Source organism: Cataglyphis hispanica, chromosome 4 (assembly GCF_021464435.1).
Source record: "Cataglyphis hispanica isolate Lineage 1 chromosome 4, ULB_Chis1_1.0, whole genome shotgun sequence".
NCBI lineage: Eukaryota > Metazoa > Arthropoda > Insecta > Hymenoptera > Formicidae > Cataglyphis > Cataglyphis hispanica.
Genome location: NC_065957.1, coordinates 2,893,435 through 2,916,288, shown reverse-complemented (window position 1 = coordinate 2,916,288; position 22,854 = coordinate 2,893,435). Strand labels below are relative to the sequence as shown.

Below are 22,854 nucleotides of genomic sequence, written 5' to 3'. Positions count from 1 at the left end.
AATCGTTAACTCTCGCGTTGAGTCTCAATGATTGCGCAAGATCACTATAAAAGTGCAATGGCAGCTGCGCCGGCAACGGTGATCGGCTGGCACACTCCTACCTCTTTCTTTCTTCGCAGTCTCCTTCTCGAGTCATCGTCGCCAACCTCGAATGCACCGTGTCAAGGCTATCGGAGGCCGACGACACCGCGCGTCTCGTCGCAGTCGTCACGTCCCCTTTACTCTTGAATTCTGCGCTCGTTCTTCCTTATCAATGACCGAGAGAGGAGATGAAAGGGAAAGCAGAAGCACGTCTGTCACGGCTATCTGTCAAGCTATCATATCTCGTTTTGCCAATATTCGCAGATGAAATTTTTGAAGCTGATATTTCCTTTAAAAAATTATTCACGCGTTAAATATACATATAGAATGAGCGCGATTTGCTTTCTAAGTTTTATCAAAAAAGTCTGAGAGATTTGATCTTTATTTAAAATTATTTTTCAAAGCGTACCATTATATCTTTTGTCGATTATTATTACTTGAAAACGTACATATTTCCGAGATTGCAGCTGTATCCAAGCGCAAGTTAATGTATGCAATTTAAGAGCGTGACGCGATTAAACTCCATCGTTAACTTAGATTACAAACTTCAAAAAAGTTTCGACGCATCAAACTTCCTGACTTTTCATTTACGCAGCAAACTCACGAGATAAGGAGTAAAAGGATAGTGCTTATTTTGTTGGAAAATATTGTTGCTTCACTAAAAGATCCGATAGAGCACAATTTATTTAACTTTTTCAAACATAATTTGATTCCAAATTGTTGTAGCAGAATCAAATATAAAATACGTATAGCGTTTTTTATGAATGTTAAAGAAATTTTATTTTTTCGCACTCAAAAATCAAGTGATATGGCCTGGTACGACTTTGTCGCGGAAGCAACTTAGACAATTATTGAACATTATGAACGACCGAATTCTCGAAATGCGCCATTCTCATTGTCGAACAAAATGTATCACTTTTTTCTGGACTAAATGATGGAGGAGGAAGAGATCGCGATCATAACGAGATACACTCACCCAACATTCGCATGTGCCAGATGATAGCGAAAATGTTGCGAGTAAAAGTACGCAAGTCAACTTTTCGTCTTTTGCTTACGCATGCATAGGACTTTCGCTGCTGTGTTGGCAAATACAAAAAACAGGATATGTGGCAAAGAAACCGTCGTATATAACTGGTAATGACTGGGTATTAACGCGTTCTCTCACATAGACACGGTAATATTAGGAACTTTTGTGTTATCAAGCGTTTCTCTTTTCACGCACGTTAAGAAAGTATCAACCATTTTCATTGTAATTTTATATTTTAACTTACGAGCGTTATGTTGTAACACGTAATTCATAACTGCAAGATGCATCTCGCACACTGCAGGATGGCATTCGAGGCGCGATAAGGGTATCAGGGATAATTTATCTTCGCGTTTTCATGAATATTTCGACAGATTGTTCACAATTATACGACGCTTGTGCAATAATTTCTTATTCATTACAGTAACATGACATTTATTATTTGCTGCAGAACGATTTAAGAGGAAATGTCGTAAATACTGGAATTAGCAATAGGTTTATTTAAAAGAATAATTTATGTAAAAAAGAAAAAAAACTCCTAAAATCCGGTTGCAGAAATTAGCTGTATTGCGACATGCTATAAATATTTTTTCATGATGCATTCGTTCGAATTGCTTCGAGAAAGTAACTGCAATTCATTCATATCTGTCATTCATATCTTCATCCATTCCTCGCCACATGTATAGTAATAACAATAATAATAATCATAAAAATTTGTCTTGGTTAGAAAATCTCGAGAAAGAAGCGCGATGGGAAAGATACTCATTACTCGGCGCTAATGACGGTTAGATTGATCACAAGCCGCATCCGCGAAGGGCGGGCGAAGACGACCGCGTTATTTAATGAGACGTTGGTCCTTGCGGCTACATTTTCCATACAATATCGTGGTAGTGCTGTAACGTAACGAGGCGTGTTGGTTTTAGAGGATACTTTCGCTTTATCGAGCGTCCAATTACTTCCCTAGTTTTAATTATTGCGAAACCTTCTTCAGTTTTCCACTTGGATCTTCGCTTCCGAAGGAAGATGTTCCTTCTTCGTATCATCGGAAGATATTGGAAATTCAATCTGTCGAACGTGATACCTGCTTAGCTAATTGACTTATATTTAATTATGTCTTGATAAATGCGCAAATTTATATTTTACACGCGTGCTCTTTAATATTAATATTGTGAGAAATGTATGTTTTATGTTACACGTTGAGATGGGAAATATTAGAACATGTCATTTATATTCATTTGCAATTTAAGCACAAATGTATTTCCGAAAATCGACGGGAAAATTAAATTAGCATAAAACAGTGATCTTCTTGTGTATAAAATGACAATTCTTGCACGCGAACTTCGATTTACGTGGCAATCTGCGGGAATGCATTTCTTGCGCAAATAGATAGCATCTCTCCATACGCGAAATATGAAAACGAAATACGCTTTCCTGCCGGGCAATATAATCTAATGCAACATTATTACATAGCATTTAATGCAATATGCCACGAGTTCTTGAATTATATCCAGTTGGCGGATAATTCTATATCTCCATAACACATCTGTTTAGATGTAGATTTCATGCGCGAAGTAAAGGAGAGGCCATTACTTCCCAGGGTGAAAGATTCAGCTAGTGATAATTAGTCGTGTGAAACGCTAATGCCCTGTACCAATTAAACTCAGCGCATTGCGATTGCGAAAGCGTCGCGAAATACTACGATCCCAAACTTGGCAATTTATTTTACATATAAGAGATAATTTTTATTTTTTATCTTCTTAGAGAGATTGTGCATATGATCTTTTATTTTTCTAATTAATCCGCTCTTATTTGCCACTTTCCTCATCTCGTTTTTTAATTAAATTGTATATTTTTCTAATTCATATATACATTTATTATATATGTACACATATCGTGTATATATTTATTTAAGAATGGAAAATTTACATATCTGTAATAATTTATTTCTGTTATTTTTCTTTATGTACAGTCGAAAGAAATTAAATGATATATATATATATATATATATATATATATATATATAATTTAATTTATTATATATAATTCTTATTTTTATTATATCATCATTTTGCAATTATTTTTTTTAATTCTGCAAAATTTATGGCTAACGACATGCATACAAATATGCGCGATATGCGGTGCAATTTGTTCGATATCGAAGGGGAGGGAGAATCGTTTAATGGCCAAGACTTCCTTGTGGGATTTCTTTGCGGGATGATGCGGCAGGCGCTTCTTTCGCTACGCTATAAAGAACCGAATGATCGATGGCGTTGCTTTTCGAGCGTCGTGAAACTCGCCTCGGGAGAGCAACGTTCGCATGAAAAAGACAGTTTTCGTGGATGCGGATAATCGATCCCGCGCGCCATTTTCCACGCGCAATTAACGATTTTCCGTGCGTCGCGGCACGCACTTCTATTGACAACGAGAGATCGCAACCTTAACAGGCGATTATAGTCAACATTCTCGCATTAATACGTAAATCCGTAATACTTTGGAGCTTACAACACGCTTTAAAAAAGTTATCAATTTATAAAAATAAATATTACTTCCGATATATTGTATTTAGATGCAGATAAATACCGATAAGAATTCTCAGATATCAACATTCGTAAATTTGTAAATTATGAATATCATTTTATCATGATTAATTACTCATGCCAACAATTAAACCGAACACCGCTACTTTTTATTCTTTCCACAATTTTTATCTGAATCCGTAATGCTCGTTTTACGGGATGGCGATCTTATAAATTGGGAAGCGTGTCGGCTTAATAGACGATTACGAAACGAGAGCCGCGAGTTGAAACGGGAGAAGATAGTCGAAGGGTGCAACCGAAGAAGACGAGAAGAGGCGTCTGAGTAGAGGACTCACAATTAGCTTTATTAAGGATGAGACCGTCCCGACAGCGAGCGAAACCTTCAAGTAAAACGGATCGTTTTCCAAAACGAAATAGTACTTGGATAATGGATGTCAGAGAAAGCGCTTGACCGGTTTCAATGCACACAATGAATTTTGGTAGCTCTTATGTTGCGTGACGTATGAGTATTTGAAATGAAAAATTGGTTTTATATCATATTTTCTTTTTAATCAAATCGTTTAATTAAATAGTTTAATTCTCAGTGGACATAAAAGCAAAATTATTATTTCATGTGTCAATATCGTTTATTTACATTACTCTATGAAAAATAAAATATATGCTTGAATGTTTTTCTTTTTACTACGTGAAAATAACAAAGATGGACAGTGAGAAATATAGGATAAATATGAAAGATAATTGAAGTTTGTGTAAATATGTAAATATATAAAGATAATGAAAAACATGGAAATTTCGGAAAATGGAAATTGCTGTCTGAGTCACGTTGCATGAGTAAGATTTATTGAAATATTTATCCGACGTTAAGGGCGCTCGGAAATTCATTCGTCCCGACACGTCCTTCCTTCCCGATCTATCATCTTACGTTAAGGAAATCTTTCCGCGGGCAGGATCACGGCATCTACGCTATTTTTCACTGGTCAATGAAGTCTGAATCCCGAAGATAGATATAGAGGCGTCGCGCCGTAATCTTTCACGAGATATCTCATACGTATAAAAATTCAAAAGAGAAGCTTCATTATCGATTCGTTTGAAATAAAAAAAAGGGTAGTAATATATTTAATGTACAAGAAATAACTTTTCCTTTGAAGTCACAACTTGAATATATTTTTTCAATATTTACAACTTAATGTTAAGAGAAAAAAGTCGTCGTCTAATAGTAATGAATATCTCTAGTTTATTTATAACTATATAATATATTATATTGATATTCTCTCTTTCAAAAAAATATCTAATTTAAATTAGCCGAGAAAATAAGAATAATCTATGCATGCAAATAGAATTTTTAATCGCATAAATTCTCAGAAATTGTTTTAATATTAAGTACATTTTAACATAAAAAATGGCACAAATTTATTTTATAAAAAATTTGATGAACAGAAATAAGAGACATATAAAAGATACGATATAGCATCCAGGGAAATTGAATTTATTTGACGAACAAAGAGCACGCTTTCGGTATGCGAAATCAGCTGATTTATGTTCAGTTTGTCATAAATATTTTCGCAACATTGCAAGGCGAGAAACGCAAAACGGTTAAAGAATCTTCTTTCATACACTAAGATGCTACTGTTATTATTACACGACGGAGGATCCGGTGTGACGTTCCATGAGAATAAATTATTCGTCGACGATAAATAATTGTTCGTGCGCGTAGGAACGTGTATAAATGATGCGATGTCTTCGGTAACGATGGCATATAAGAAGCGTCATTTTTACCAGGTTTTTCATCACCTCATTTTTTCGCGAAAGTAAATCGTGCTTGCGTGACGCGACTACGTGGGAATTAATGATGTACAAGTTTTTCTAAGTGTTTCCAAAGAGGCATTTTCTCTTAATATTTCATCCAATAACATTTCTCGTATATAGGTATTTTACCAGCATTTTTCATATTATGAAAATAATATTCGAAGGATGTTGACAAAAGAAATTTTTAGAATATCTACAATTTTATATATAGAAATAATTTATGAAAAATCTTCAAATATCCTTTCTCTTATAAATAAACGATTAGAAAACTGTATTTTTGAGAATTAAATGGAGAAAATATCGCGAGCGTGGAGACAGAGGAGGCATTTTGTAGGACTATTTCTCGGCGTCGTGAGCATCAGGCTCGGGAGGCACTTTGTGGACATTTTCCGCAATGTGAAATTACGGCCCGGAGTCACGGGGCTGGCGAGCGCGCATGCACGCACGGTGGAGCTTTCGATCGTGCAGAATCCGGCGTGTTACGTGCGAGCCTCCGCAAACTCATCACGCTCAATTTACGGTATCGATCAATCGGGCGGACCGACCGACCGACCGGGGGCGCGTCGTAAAGCAGAAGAGCGATATATTCGGAGACGCACCGAGATATTGCCGTGCCCACGCAATACGTCCCGAATGGAATGCGCGTTTGTGCCTGCGTTTACGACCCCGTAATTCCGTCAGATTTTGGCACGATGACTTGGCTGTCGCTCTCTGTGCACCAACGCGAAATCGGCAATCCCCGGCGTGGTGGAATCTAGCATTTCGCTTCGGCGAGCTCGTCAAAACTTAAGGCTGCTCGCAGACAGAAATTTCTTTCATCTCGAAATATTCGGTTTCACGTCGTCACGTCGATAGGAAAATTCACGTGTTTTCTCTCTTTTCCTCTCTCTTTTGAATAAATTAGAAATATTTTACAGAATACCAAAAGAAATATTTAACCCATTTTAATATTTTTCGAATATTTCTCTAATTATAGATATGGCTATTTTCGTACATTATGTTTTTCATGTAAATTAATATAATATTTATATAAATTTAATATAAATATTAAATTAATATAAATTATAAAAATATTAAATAATAAATATTAAATTAATATAAATTATAAACGATAATATATCATTTTTATAATTAATTTAAAGCTATCGTTATATTATTTAAATTTGACTACGCCAACAAAATTAAAGATTAAGCGCGCTTACATTTTATGCGTGATACTTTTTTTCCTAGAACGATCAAACTTTTACATGTTTTCAGTCAAAATCGAAACTAATAAAAATAACTGGATTCGTGTAATGTTTTTTTTTTTGTGTCTGCTTTTCACAACTCGAAAGCTTTAATTTTACATTGATAATGCCATTTAACTTTTGTTCGGGTCAAACGAATGTTGGCCAACGAAAAATTGGCTGACGGGATATCCCGAGGTAAGCCGAATGCACGAAACGTTGTGATTTACATGGCGAAACACGGAGGGTTACAGATCGGATTTACTTTTTTTCGCGACGTTCGGATTTGAGTATCGCAGCTCGACGCGGTTGTTACCCTTTGCAAAAACTATCCCCGTTTGCCGATTCAGGAATTTCAATGTAGAATCCGATCTTCCGCCCCAATAAGCGCCGCGAAACGAGATAACTCGATCCGCGGAATATCACGGAAAAATTCTACTCTCTCGAAGAATATAGCGGGGGTGCGGGCTGGACTTTTCTTTTTTTTATCGTTGTGTCGATCGCGCGCACAAAGCGAATTGGAAAAATGACAAGTTTAATCGGGACTGTCGCGCGAGGACACGATGCAGAATAGCTTCCTTCCAAACTCTGTTCTTCTTTCTTCTCTTTCTTCATTAAGCGAGAAATTCCGCTTGATCGCGCGATTTTTATTCTCATAAGAAAAATCACGTTTTCTAACGAGAAAACATGACAAGCGCCGCGTTGATTTATATATTTTTAAGATATTGTTTTATTTTTAAATTTTCGAGATTGTATTTTGATTGTTTGTGTGTAGGTATTTCTGAAACAAATTTTATGTTGCGGGAATTAAGGTTCTATGAGTTGTTCCGCTTTTTTAACATGGGAATTGTGATTTTTTTCTTTGTGTGCATCTTTGAAACCTGCTTCATTATAATTTTAACTCGACAAATTTGATTCATATTTTTTAATTATATCAAGATGTTTAATATTAAAGATTAAAATCTCGCGACGAATTATATTTTTTTTTGTCAGATTTATATAATTAAATATAGATATAATTATTAGAAAGGATAATTATCTTTATTTACATCTCGAGAAAAATTATCTAAGAGCAAGTATTCCGTTTCTAATGCAAAACAAATTGAGAAAAAGACTCTAGTTTGTAGCACATAAAAGAATGGTATATCCAACGCCCTTTTATAAAGATACGCGTGTTCCGCGCTGTAACACACGAATACAATCCTCCCAAGAATTACGAAGCGCGTTTCCGTTTCTCTGCGTTTGTTTCGCCCTGCGATCTTTATTCCGCTTTCTTCTCGGCTCTCCGTCTTCCATCATTTTGCCGGCATTCGTGCGATCGTAAGAGAGAGTGCATCCCCTCGTTAACACATGAAACGCGCTTCTCCCATATCCCTAATGGGAACTGATTCAAAGGAGGTAGTGAAAGGCAAGGGAAACTTTTATTCCTTCTTTATGTATGTATATCGACTGTCAAGTCAAGAAAGGAGGAAGAAAAAAAAGATAAAATTATTGATAAAAAAGTAGTATATGTGTTATATTTAATTTTTTAATAATCGAGCATTATCAAATATCGAATATCAAAAATACAAAAGCAATCAATTCTTTAATATAATAATAGTAAAAATTCTGCTACACAATATTGAACGAGCATTTCATTGTATTTTGTATATATTATATCTTGTGTCACACAAATTACAATCAATATATAATAATATAATATTCTGTCAAACCTATATATATATATATAGAGAGAGAGAGAGAGAGAGAGAGAGAGACATAACGTGTTATTTTTTTTTATTGGAATGAGAAGGTTTCTCTCTCGTCTTGATATAACCAACTACACATTCCCAAACAAGCCTCTCGAATAATAAAATTCCAATTTAAAAGTAATTGCTTGTCTTAGAAACCGCACACTTATCGGCACTAAAAGACAAACAGAAAAAGATATAATGGCGGTGTAATTCGTTCAGCAGCCAGTATCGTGACTTTCCTTCGTCACTCGCATTGAATGCTTACATTTATAAGCGTAAATTTCGCTATCCACAATTCCGCATTTACCAGCGTCGCGACAGTACAATCAGTGATACGAAGCAACTAATTATAATCCCAAAAGTTGCGCGGCTACGTGCGCGGCTTTTCGAACAGCGTTTGGCCGCTTGACGAGAACTTTTCCACTCTCGCTCCCCTCTTTTGCATTATATCCCTGCTTTCCTGGTCTACCCGCTCGATTTTCCCAGGGCATAATTAGAACCCGGACCGCAGCAGCCGCCGCTGAAACAGTCTCTGTACGGATACTGTATAGATGTAACTGATACAATTTTCTTTCTTTTCTCTCTCTCTCTCTCTCTTTTCCTTTCTCTCCTTTGCTCTCAAAATTTATCCTATTATAATTTCCCCCGAATAAAATAATTTATCAGCGGAAATTTTGAACCGATGATAGTGTGCAGCGCAACACTGGGATCGTAATAAAAAGAAAATATCGTAATTAAAAGAAAAAATTTCCAGAAAGCGAGGTTGCACAGTTACGCAAGCCGCCGCGCCCAAGATTGTGTTCGGGAAGTAACTCGCTTTTGGCGCTAATTAAGCTCCCATGGCGGTAATGGTTGGCCGCTGTTACCGCGATGATGATTGCCGCTGGCCGATAATCGCTTCTGCGAAAGATCCTGGAGAAACTATCACGCGCTTTTGTAGCGATTGCCTGAGAGATTGCCGCGATAACATGAAGTAAGACAGAAATTTTTGCTCGGCGTTTGATTCAATTTGCAATGTGGTTTATACTGTATATTTTGGGAGTCATACAAATTAACTGCGTGTATGATTTTAGATTTAGATCGTTATATTGATGACGCCGTTCAAATTCTGGGAGATGCATTTCTAGGCGATACGAGATTCAAGCTATTAAAAAAATCAGATTGAATAAAATAAAAGTTATAATGTTAATAACAATCGATTATACTAACATGAAGAAACTTTCGATCGACAAAATCATCTATTTCTATTAATTTTAAGAAAATTAATTTAAAGAAAAAAGAGCGTGAAATTATATTTAAATCAGATTTATTCGCATGTGTTTCGCGTTGGCGCGATATATAGAATCGATAATATGGGAAAGCAATTAATTATTGCCTCTTCGTGACGATGATGTATTCCCGGCGGTGCGGCCGATCATTTGGAACAATCAAGTAATATTATTTACGAAACTTCTGCTGGTGTGTGTGTGTGTGTGTGTGTGTACCGTGTCTATCATGAGAGATATTTACGTATATTCACGCGACAGCAGCTTGCGCAATTTTAATCGTGGCTAAAGTTATATATTCGTTACGAGTTACGCGATCCGGAGAATTCCTGGACGAACTTTGAAATTCGCGAAAATTGGATCTGCACGAAGCTCACATCTGTCGAGTCACGACGATTTCTCGTTGCACAAGTTCGATTTCGAATTGAAGTATAGAGACACTCGATGCAGATTCTGACGAATCCTAATTTCTAGGAAACCTGTGTTATTTTAGATCAAGTAGAACATAGAGTATAAAACCATTTTCTCTTGAATCGTGAAAATTAAACGTGCAATGTATGTAATAACAAAATAATTGTACAATTGCATAAGTATTAGTAAATTAAGGATAAACTATGGGAAATTTTTTATCGTAGAAAATTGCATTTATTTTACGGGTTTTTTGGAAATGCTCTCGTTCTCTCTTTCACATTTACATTTACATGTACTTTTTATACAAATTAATAAATTTACACTAATTATTATTAGAAGCCACAATTCCTTTTTTTCATAATTATTCTCAAACTTAGCCAATTTTGTCTGATTTGCAATTCGAATCCGCTTAAAAAAAACTTGCGCGCAAGTCGAGATATGGTTTCGTCGCACGCTCGAAGTGGGTAGCATCGAATTTTTTTCAACCCCTCACAATGAGGACGTTGGGAAAAAAAGTGGAGAACGATGGCAGAGAGGGAAGTTAGCAGGCAAGCACGAGCGCGATAAGTGGGGAAGAAGCACGGTATTCAGTCGTTGTCGTCGTCGTCGTCATCGTCGGTGCGAACGATGGCGAACGGAGAGATTCGCCGGGTCGGAACTGGTCGCGGATGAGGACGGGGGAGGAAGTGGATGAAAAGTTCGAAATAAAACGATAACGAGCACACCGCACGCCGCGGCGGGCTCGCCCTGGCAGAAGCCGTCTGCTTATTACGTCACGCTGAACGTAGTTACTAATTAGTTACATTCAAAGCGCTGCACGAGCGAGGACGACTGTTGGGAAAGGGGGAGGGGATGGCGGACGGGGGGTGGCTCTCCAACCCTCGCTGAATTTGTTTTCTCGCTGCGGAGGGAGAAAAAGAGAAGGAAACGCGAGAGGTAGACGAGAGAGGATGGGAAAGAGGGATGTTTTGTACGTAAGAGCGAGAAAAACGGACGCGACGAGAGGCACGCGGTGCGGGGAGAAGAAGTGGTAGAAAGAACGCTGGAAAAAGAGAGGCCGTTGGCGGCTATAGGGGTTGGTTCGCGGGGGTGGAAAAGGCCGGAACAAACGAGCCGTCCTTTACTCCCGTAGGTAGGTAGCTAGGTAGGTAGTTGAACGTGGTCTCCCACGTCTCCTCTCTGTCTCTCGTACTTCCGGTTTCTACTGTCCCTTTTTCTTTCTCCCTTGCATTCTCTCTCCCTCCCTCTCTCTCTCTTTATCTCTCTTTATCTTTTTCTCGTCGTACCTCCTCTCTTGTTTCTGTCCTATTCCGCACTCGATTCTCGCAACTCTTTTATTTCGCGATCTCGTTTCCGCGGCAGCATACCTTTTTTTTCCTTCCGACCTGTATGCTCGGCCCTCCTTCCGCCAACCTCGCCCCTGTTTTGTCCTTTACGCGCGCGCTTTTCCGGCTTCTCCTGCGCTCCGTTCCAACCGCCTGCGTATCCAGCGCGAAATCGATCGACCGAAACGTGTTCCGGAGCGGCCGGAACGAACGAGAAGGGAATGTGGTGGAAAAGAGTATATGAGACGTTTCAAAGGAACGCCACAAGAAAAGGATGCAACGGCTGCTCGAGCGTAACGGTTCCATTCTGTCAGTTTTTCTGGATTTCCCTTCCGACACCACATTGTTGCTTTTGTTTTCCTAATGCATCTTTCCACCTTTAAACAAATCCAGAAATAACATCTTTTATCGCAAAAATCTATTTTGCGATGATCGATTTATTTAATTGACTTTTTCTTACCACTTGGTCATCCATTCAATTTCATATGCTTCAATTTTATTTATTTTTTTATATATTTTTTTTAGAATTTATTTGTTATATTTATCTTTATATACCGTATAGTATTTTCTTATTTGATAAAATTGTTTTCAGAATATAAGAGTGTTTATCTTTTCCTCGCGCGTTTTGATTTATATTTATTATATGTATTTATTATATTTGTTTGTTACATTGATTTATTATATTTTATTATTACATCATGTTTATTATATTTCACGCTTATACGCACACTTATTCGATACATACTTCGTTATTAATATGTTTACTTTTATTCTTAATTTTATTATCTATCTATTAATACGTGCTAGATAATTATTTTCTGTTTGCCATGAGAGAATTGTTACAAGGCGAAATAAAATTATCTACCTATATATTCCACTCGGCTTTTCGAAAGCGAAGCAACTTTGGACCAGACCGTGGTTACATCGACGATGTTATTAATGACAACGGGCAATATCGAGCATCGTTAAGAGTCGTGGAAGCGCTCGTATCGTGGAAATGGCTGGTTTAGAAGTAACGACGAGTACACGCGGCCACCATCGCCGCCGCCGTGCCGGTTTGGGACGCCCGTATTAATGCCCTGGAAATCGGATTATGTCGTGACCTACAGCACCGGCTGTCTACTAACTCCTGCATTAGCCTCCTTTCGAGCAAATTGCATTTATCCTGCAACAGGAGCGAGACGCCGATCGGCTCTCTCGGCCCTGCCTCTCTCCCCTTCTCTCGTCCCGAGAGTACTCTACGAAGGTAAATGTAAATTGCTAATTCGCGAGTCGCGCAAACAACGCTACGGTAAAAATCTGCGTCCTCACTTCGACGTCGATAATAATTATTCCATGGAGACTTAACGCGCGGACTTTCAAACCCAACGTCGTTTGCTAAATACCCAGTTTTCTAAATATCCAGTTTTTTCCGTGATCTATGTTTGGGGATCCTAACGATCCCTGGGCGTTTGTAGTTTGTATAAATACTGCGTCGAATGTGCGAGCCCGCTTTTTTCACAGAAATATTGGCGATACGAATTTCCTAAGTGCCGATAATATTGGCGAGATAGAAAGGAGAGGAGAGTGCTTAATGCACCCGAGGAAGAAGATTGCGTGGTTTCTGAAGTTAACGACGCTTCGTCGATAGTACACGATCGTTCGCGCGATCGATAATTTCAAGAAGGAAAAAAGTCGCCGTATGATTGAGAAACGAAGCAAGCGAAATAAAAGTCGAGTGAAGAAGTAGAAGTAAATGCTTCCACAAGCGTTTCCATCAGACTACCTTCTGATTGAATGTACATATGTTATTTTTCAAGAAAGAGTTGAAAAGTGGTCTGGAAACAAGAATCAGTTGAATCATCATATATTTGAATAATAAGCTTTTATACATTAATTTTTGTACGATTTAAATGTATCGAGATTGATTTCGAGACATTTGAAAACTGGAAACAAGAGATTCTTCACAAGAAAAAACACCTGGCCGGGATATAAATAATATTTACAAATAAAATCGCGTTAATATAGCGACGTAAATTATATTCGAGGTAATCACCAGATAAATATACCAGATCAATAAATTGACAATACCATGATGATAATTTGATGGTCAAATAGAAAGTGCGAGACATCGAAGGTTGCAGTTAATGATAAAGATTTTCGCAATGGTACTAGCCACGTATCTTCACCAAGTGACAGGTGCAATTACGTTTACTTCTACGTTCAAGGCTTTTGGTCGAGCCGTGGATTATTCCGAGCGAGTATAAATCGAAGGATCAGCTTTCGAAATCGACTTACGTTGTCGAAGGACGCGCAACAAAAATGGCATAATTCTTTCGAAATAAATCTTAATGTTTAATGAGATAATCCTCTGAGCATTACATACTGGTTAACTCATATCTAGTAATAATATCTAATTTATAAATATCGTCATAAGCTATAATCATAATTTTATTATCAATAAATGTTACATTTTATGAATGTACATAAAAACACTTTCGATTTTCTAATTTTATCATATATATTTTATTATAACTTAATAAATTCTTAATATTTACGACATCTTTTTTATACAATGTAGCATTTACTGTACTTATTGTGTTTATCAGTGTTCTGTTTATGTAAGCGAAAAAATAATAATTACTTAATATTAATTTCTGTTACACTATCAGTTAGCTGGTTCAATAGTTAATGAATGTAATGTATATTGATTTTTAATATGAAATATTTCCGGAAAGCAAATGGTTTAATTGCTTCATTTAATTGAAACGTTTTACCGGATTTTTTTTATATTGATTTGTGATGTCTGATTTTGTCGCATTCTTAAAATTGAATCCCAGAATTCAAAATTATAAAACAGAAATTTAAAAAACGCAATTTAAAAAAACGTTTTTTAAATACATTTCTTAAATTTTTTTACTCTTGCGTGTTTTAATAAAACTAGAACAAGCGCTCGCCATTTATTTTGTAATTTTGTGTGCGTGTATAATTATTTAATTTATAAATGATTTATTTAATGAAATTTATAAATGAGTTATCTAACTTATAAATAATAAAAATGATAAAAAAATCGCAATGTCTTTTGCAATATTGGTATGAGCATAAAAGTATTAAAAGTTTCTTTTTTATTGGCAGAACTCTAAATAAAAAACTGGAAATGCGAAAAAATTTATTTCTCCTAAAACTTGGATATATCTTTCTACGATATATATGAAAAATTGTGATTTCCAAAACGCGAAATCTATACTTATAATTATTATGTTTTTCTATAAGTTCTATAAGTTTTCTATAAGTTTAACTATGTAAATTTAAAAAGTGTTAATCATTAACAGCGTTAATGTTAACGCTGATTATATATATATATATATATATGAATGTACATATATGTATGTATATGTATGCATATATATGTATGTATACATATATGTATATGTGAGTTAAGTTTTATATTTTATTTCTTTATTGTTCTGATATTTCTTTTTCGTTTTATTGTTTTTATATGATTGATATGCGCTATTATTTCAGATGCAAATAAGCCATTGCAAGCAACATATGTACACGAGATACAAAATATACAGCAGATGATAAAAGTAATGTAAGATTGTTCAGAACAAATATGCTTTGAATATTGTAGGAATTAATATATTTCATAAATTTAATTTTTTTTTTGCGCATATTTTCAACTTTGTTTTTAAAATAAAATAACTTCATAACGAGATTGAAATTATTATGAGAAACTTAGTTTAATAAGTTACATAATATAATAATAATAATAATAATATGTTGTGTTATGTATAATATAGTTTACGATAATTTGCGCTGAGATTTTAAAATATTGAAGTATTGTCTAGACGATAAATTATATAAAAATTCACTTCAAGAAAATTTAATGCATCACAAGTGCAAGTGCTGCAAGTGATATTCTTTGTCTATATAACGGCTCAATAATGAACGTTCGTTCGCAGGGAATCATTTCGAACAAGTGGACAAGCTATTTGTCAGTCAAAAACGTAGAAGTCTAAGAGAAACAAAGACACGAATGGACAGAAAGGACGAGAGAAGGATGTGAATGATGAGTCCGATTTTTTTAATGAAAGCCGCGCTGCGCGTCGCGCGGAGGAAGAAAGAGTGCGTACACGGTCGCGTTTGTTTCTGAAGGACCCTTTAGACCACAGAATCATCCGGTTACGCCCCAAGGGATGAGGGAGCAAAATCCTAATAATCGTTGGTCGAAAAATATCGCCGGCAAACTCCCTCAACCGCTTAATTGCGCGCCGAGGTACAAAGCATATTGGTTTCCCGGTCGCATTTTCCTACTTTTCTTTCCATCAATCGCCCATTCCAGTCTGCTTTCTCTCCCTTTGTTGCAATTTTCATCGAAATTTATCATATACAAGGATATCTGATATATAATTCAGCTAAAAAATCACACACAATCTCTTTTTCTCTTTCCCATTTTATTAATACAAAATTTATCAAGAGCATTTACAATAGCATTATTAATAAATTATGTAGCTTTATTCGTATCTTTAAATTTGCTCTTTATATACACTTGGAATATTTTTGTTTATATGTTTATTTATATATACATATATGTTTAATTACTTATATAAAAGTTAGAAAAGGTAGGTGTGAGGTATAATTTTTCAATGTTGACGCAATCTATTATTTTTTTTGTTTCTTTATATTCTATTTACTCATTATTTTTTATTTGGCTTTTTTATTATTTATTATTATTTTTATTATTTGCGCAGATTACAATATTCATCGCTCGTCTTTAATTTGCTAGCAGATAGCAAGCAAATTATGTCAACATCACTATTTCTTGCAGTTATCTTCTTTCTTAACTAATATATCTTTGATAGTTACGTGTTGGGAAAATCCAATTTATTATTTAAAAATATGATTATATTAATGATTACTCGTGCGTACACATATATACAGACAAACATTTTCAAGCAAATATTACATTAAAAATAGAATTATTAATAATACAGCAAATAAAAATTGTGATAAATGTTTGAAAATTGTATTTTTTTTAAATAATAATAAAAAATATTAAACATATATGTTTTATAGAGATAAATTAATATTCTCTTCCAGAAATTTTGTAAATATATACATTTTATATATATATATATATATATATATATATATATATATATACATTTATAAAATATTTATTTTTATTTTCTTTGTGATTTATTTAATTATCATAATGTTTAATTATTTTATGTTTACAATATATATATATATATATATATATAATTATATAAATTTTTATCACGTAACAATAGCGATTGACACGAAAATTATTCAATGAACAATGGATTTTCATGATTGTTGAAATTGTTTTGAATGATGAAAATACACAATTTCTTGATTTCTCAACTTTTTAAACAGGCTATAAAAGCAAGAAATGTTTCTTGATTACAGAGTTACGACATACCTTTTAAAAATAGAAATTATTATAATGTGAACAATGATAACGTATTTTCTTCTATACATTAATAAACATTAAACATTTAAATTACTTTGTATTAGATGATAATTTTAAAAATTAACTCTAACTTGAAAAGTGAAAAAATATATCTTACATGATATTCCAAATGAAGCACAGATATTGTTGAAATAATTTGTATTGTGTACTAAAGTTAAATAAAAATGAATTATAAGTAATAATTTTATATATTATTGCTATTAATTATTTGAAGTTAAAAAAATACGAATTTTTTTAATATGAATATTTATGGTCTCATATTTATCATTTCATATAATTACAATAATATTTCTTTTACAACAAACAATATTAATATCAAACGCGCGTGACAGGAATGTTTCAAAAAGAACAAGAACCAATATAGTTGTATCCCTTATGTTTGATATATTTATTCCTAAATACAATTAAAATATTTATCTTTATAATAAGAGAACGCCTTTGATAATGATAACAAGATTTAATTAATCCTTTATTATTACAACAAAAATTAGATTTTTTATTTATAATGATTACATATTACGGATTGTATGGAAATATCCATTACGCAAATAGTGCATGATATAGTAACACCGTATATCGAATAATTCAGCATTAAACGTAAAATCAAATATTTGTCACGAAAATTTCATGTCCAGCGTCATCTGATCATCAGTAGCTGCAATACCGATGTGTCATTTGCGGTATACCGGCTATTTCTGTTTGTTTTAATACTTACTGATATTGCATTTATGTATTATGGCATTTATTATTTCTCGTGCGAGAGAAGATTAGAACGTTTCAAATCACGCTATGTTATGAAATCATTTTAAAACAATAGTATTTAAATTCAATTCATAGACGCACATTCGTAGATACATACGTACAAATTAAAGTGTTGCTCATTAAAGAAACTACGCATTGAATTAGTTATCATATACGTTATTTAAAATTCTATTAGAAATGTATTATAATCAAATTAATATTCACATATCTACCAAAATAATTATTCACATAACAAAGGTTTCTTGAAATCCTAGAATTATCTGTTTACTTGACTGATTTCTATTTTTCATTTGTAGCATCTTAAGATTTTTAGAACCAGGATTATTTATTTTAACATTCTACTAAGATGATTGAAAGAGGAAAGAATATTAAGAAAGAATATAATATATATATCTATTTTTAATTTAAGTACAATACTGAAAATTGTACGGTAAAAAATGCAGGATTTAAATATGCTCAGTTTTAATTTCGAGAGAAAAATTTTATTAAAAGTCACCGCCAGTTATATTACTTTTGGGATACAAAGTATTTATCTATTTTTTGACCGATCTTTCTCTGCAGATTCTCCATCTGCGTAATCTATTAATTAATACATTCTTTTGAAAAAATATATAGTCATTGAACCGTTTAGTTTTCTAAAATATGGAATTTTTAATATGCTTTTATATGTTAATATATAACTTTAATATTATATACTTTTATTCAAAAGTTATCAACTTTTATTTATCAATTTACAATGCTCAAAGAAAAATACACGCAATAGTTCTACAATGAATGTATTACTTTTATTAATATTTGAAACTAAAAACAATACAATTAATATATTTTGAATTTGTTTCTAACATTATAGTATATTAGAAATTTAGCTTTGATCTTTTACATTGCAAAAAATATTTATTAATAATACATATCAAATTTTTTTATTTATATTAGCTGTTATTTGCACGCATTTTGAATACGTAAATACCGTTAGCTATAAATCACGTTGCGTGCAGATGAAGAAAATATTTATGCGATCTATTAAAACATACAAACCATGGCATCGAACGCTGCCATGGCCATGGCTGTCGCTAGTGAACAGAATAGCGAGCAAATAAATTCTCATATTGTCAAAAAACAAAACATCAGCTTTCGAATCGCAATCGATCGCATTGCATGCATGCTTAAATAACGCTGCAAACGTGCTATTTTGAAATTTGTTTGTATAATAATTGCTTTAATTCCTTTTACATATATTTACGTTCGATTAGATTAAGATACATGATAGATCTTCATCTATCTAGCTTCATCTAGTATAATTTTATCATCATCTAGTAAAATTCTCTATCTTCATTTAATAAAATTCTAAAATAGCAAACTAGTTTTGCTATTTTAAAAAGCTATAATAAAAAGATTAAATAAATAATGTGTGAAAAATAATAACTCCTTAGATATTTTTGGCACTGCTTTTTTTGAGAATCTATGTTATTTGGCTTATTTAAATAAATTAATCCTATCTATTTTTATTTCCGGCTGTCAATATTTACGTACTAAAAAAGTAAGAGGTTGTATAAATTCATTGTATTCGAATTTTTTTAATCTCAATTAAATAATTTAATGTAATATAAAATAATATAATCATATATAAGTAATATATATATATATATAAATAAAATATATATATATATATATGTGTGTGTGTGTGTGTGTGTGTGTGTGTGTGTGTGTGTGTGTGTGTGTGTGTGTGTGGGTGTGTGTGTGTGTTTACAATATATGTATACATATACAATATACAATATGTATGTAAGAAGTAATATATGTGTATCTGTATATATATTTTTAGATATTTAAAGTATGTTTATTATAGACAAATTTTTTTCTGATATATTTATTTAAAATCTCAATATTTGAATTATAAGCTACATATTTGTATATCCATTAAAACCTTATTCTGATTTTTTTTAAAGAATGATTTTTTAACCGGATTTAGCCAAACCATGATTTTCTGAAAATAATGAAAAAAAACGTTATTATAAAATTAAAATAATTTGACGTTTTATATACAGATTTTTCTCTTTTATTGAATCATTATTAAATCTACAACATAATATATCAGTTTCAACAAGAATTTAACTCATTATATGAAGAAAAAAAGAATTGCCGTTTTTTATTAGAACACATACAACGTGTAAATATTAATCAAAGTATCATTACTTTATTATTTAAATATAATTGAAAATATAGAAAAGTTGAAATTATTTGCGCAAATCTTGACTTACGCGCGGCACACGCAAACACGGTCACTATTGCATCTTCCTCCCGTTTTTCCTCTGGCATAGCAATGAGCAGCACAAGCGGAATGATCAACACCCCAACCAGATAAAAAATCACAAGTGAATCTACGCATGCGATGATGTTCTTTGATAGGTGTCATTTGCAAATTTAAAGATTCAATTTCTTTCTGCGACAGTAAGTCTAGAGGCATCGATGCATCCTTATCTAGAATATATAACAAAGAAATGGCATTATTATATCAAGATTATATCAAGACACAATATATCACAATATAACAAATCATAATATAAACATACTTATTATTATTTAAAAAAATTAAAATAATTACAAAAATACATAGCAAAAAATTTAAATAATTATTTTAAAGATTTCGCATGTAAATAATAACAATAGTACTTTTTTATTATATAAATGTATATTTAAATATATTTTAGAATTATTTCTAATGTGTAAAAATGAAATCGCCTGTACGTATCATATTTACGCAAATTACGCACGGGAATAATTTTCATTAGGCCGTATATCCGTATTTTCGTTGAGAATAAATTATAAAATTATATTAAATATATTTAGCAGCTTCTGATTATATATACCTTTATTAGGGAATGCGATGGCGACCGCAGTCACAACCAAAAAGACGAACACATAGATCTGCATCTTGAGGAATGCTGAGCGTTTGTCAACTCTTGTGGTAGAATACATTAAGTAATTTGCGCGTTCGCTTTATATACTAATCGAAGATATTACAAAACAAACATGATGATAAACGTGATTCCCCAAGTAAAGATATTTTATCGGAATTCCCCTGAGCAGAGATCACAGAGTATATATTTTTTATTTTACTAAAAATGGCATATTCTCTGATTACAGAAAGTCGTAAAAGTCAAATGTGTTAAAATAACGATTTTCCTTTCTCATTATATAATATATATCTTATATTTATAGCGGAAGCATCTAAAACTTTACGATTTTTTTATTAATGTTTAATTATTTTATATAATAGTTGTTAAAAAAAGAATATTATAAAATGTCATAAGAAATAATAAATAAAATGCTTGAAAATTTCACGTATAATTTTCATGAATATTATTCTTGATAATTAAAAATAGAAAATTCTATGCTTCTAAATCATAATTTTAATAAGATTTATTTGCTATTACATATAAAAATTATGGTAGCTTATTTTGATAACAAATATATTTATCAGTGTTAACATCACGCATTTCTAAAGTCACATTTCTTTTAAGAAAATTTTTTTTAAAACAAAATTATTAAAAATTCACTGTTATATAGAGCATATATATTCATATAAGGCATATTCTTTTTTAATACAATTAAAAATACAAAATTAAATGAATTAATTATACGTGAACGACAAATTGCTTGATAATTGTTTAATTGATTTATATTATTATATCAAAATTAATTTCAAACATTTTTTACGCTGCAATTCTTAAGAAACTTCCTTTTTGAAATAAAAAGTATATAGTACATTATATCCAATCTAATTAATGGAATATATTTATACAATAAAGAGAATAGCGGATTATTTGCGGCAAATCGGGAATTTAATTAAATAATTAGTAATTGAATAAAATTTTTAGACATTCTAAATCGATCATCCAAATAATTCATAGAATTTCTATAAATATGCTATTGAAAAAAAATACATTATTTATATGGAATAAAATTTATTTATTCATAAAAATTGTTTAAGTTATGATTTGTAAAATGTATAATTCATTATTATGTTTCAGTATTATGTTTATAATTATAAATATTTGATAACCAAAATGATTTTCAAAGTTATAAACCATAAATTATAATAACCATATTGTATTATTTAGGCCCATAATTACATTTACACACTTACCGATCTGTCATCTGTTATTGATTTTTTTCAAGTCAGGTGATATTGATTAACGACTAATAAAATCAGCCATGCAATAAAATCAATATCACCTGACTTGAAAAAAATCAATAATAGATGACAGATCGATATGCGTATGTAAGTATAATTACGGGCCGAAGCGCGAGTTTTACGCGATATCATTGGCAAACTTTGATCATTTATAAGTCAAAAATTATTGCAGCTTCAAAATTTTTGTATTAAAATTTTTGATTCTATTTTACCTCCAGAACACGCTAATAAAGTATTGTACGGAAGTTGTGAAACACTCTGTATAAATATATATATTGTGTTTTGAGATATTTAGAATATGTTTATTATAGACAAATTTTTTTTCCTGGTACATACATATGTCCAAAGTAAAATCTCAATGTTTGAATTATACGTAACATATATGCATATCCATTAAAATTCTATTCTGATCTATTTAAGAGAATGATTTGTATAATTATATGTAGCCAAGAGATTACCTAAAATTATAAAGAAAATAATGAAGAAAACGTTATAGAATTATAATAATTTGACATTTTAATACATACATTTCTCTTTTTTATCGAATCATTGTTAAATTTATAATAATGCTAATCAGAATGATTAAAAAGTTACAGATAATAATGGGGATTACTTTGCTCAATAATGGTGATTCCCCAAATAGAGGTGATTCATCGGAATTTCTCTGTTCAGAGATAACAGTATAACTATATGTATATTATAAAATTTTCAAGAGTAGTAAAATTAATTCAGTATTTAATATATAATATAAATTAATATAATAAAAATTATATTTAATAAAAAGACAAATAATGAAAAGACATATTTTAAGATTATTTTCAATGTACAATACGCGTATTTAATTTAATTTATAAGTTTTCAAATATATAGTTTTCGTAATTCTATTTATGTTTTAAATGAATTGTAAAGTTATATGAAGTTTGTCTTAGCGAATTATAATAATATAGAGTACATGTAAAACACATTTTAGACATGTACACATATTTTCCATAGGGAATGCAATAGCCATG

The 22,854-nt window shown here is 32.2% G+C and overlaps 1 protein-coding gene across 1 annotated transcript; it reads right to left on the bottom strand.

Annotated features, from left to right (window-relative positions):
• Positions 1–19,218: 19,218 nt before the first annotated feature.
• LOC126848675 (defensin-like) lies at positions 19,219–20,656 on the bottom strand. Its single transcript, XM_050589731.1, has 3 exons — positions 20,517–20,656; positions 19,908–20,127; positions 19,219–19,633 (listed from the first exon to the last, which is right to left on the bottom strand). Exons 1-3 carry the CDS (start codon positions 20,623–20,625, stop codon positions 19,615–19,617), a joined length of 348 nt encoding a protein of 115 aa, XP_050445688.1. The 5' UTR covers positions 20,626–20,656; the 3' UTR covers positions 19,219–19,614.
• Between the last annotated feature and the right edge of the window lie 2,198 nt (positions 20,657–22,854).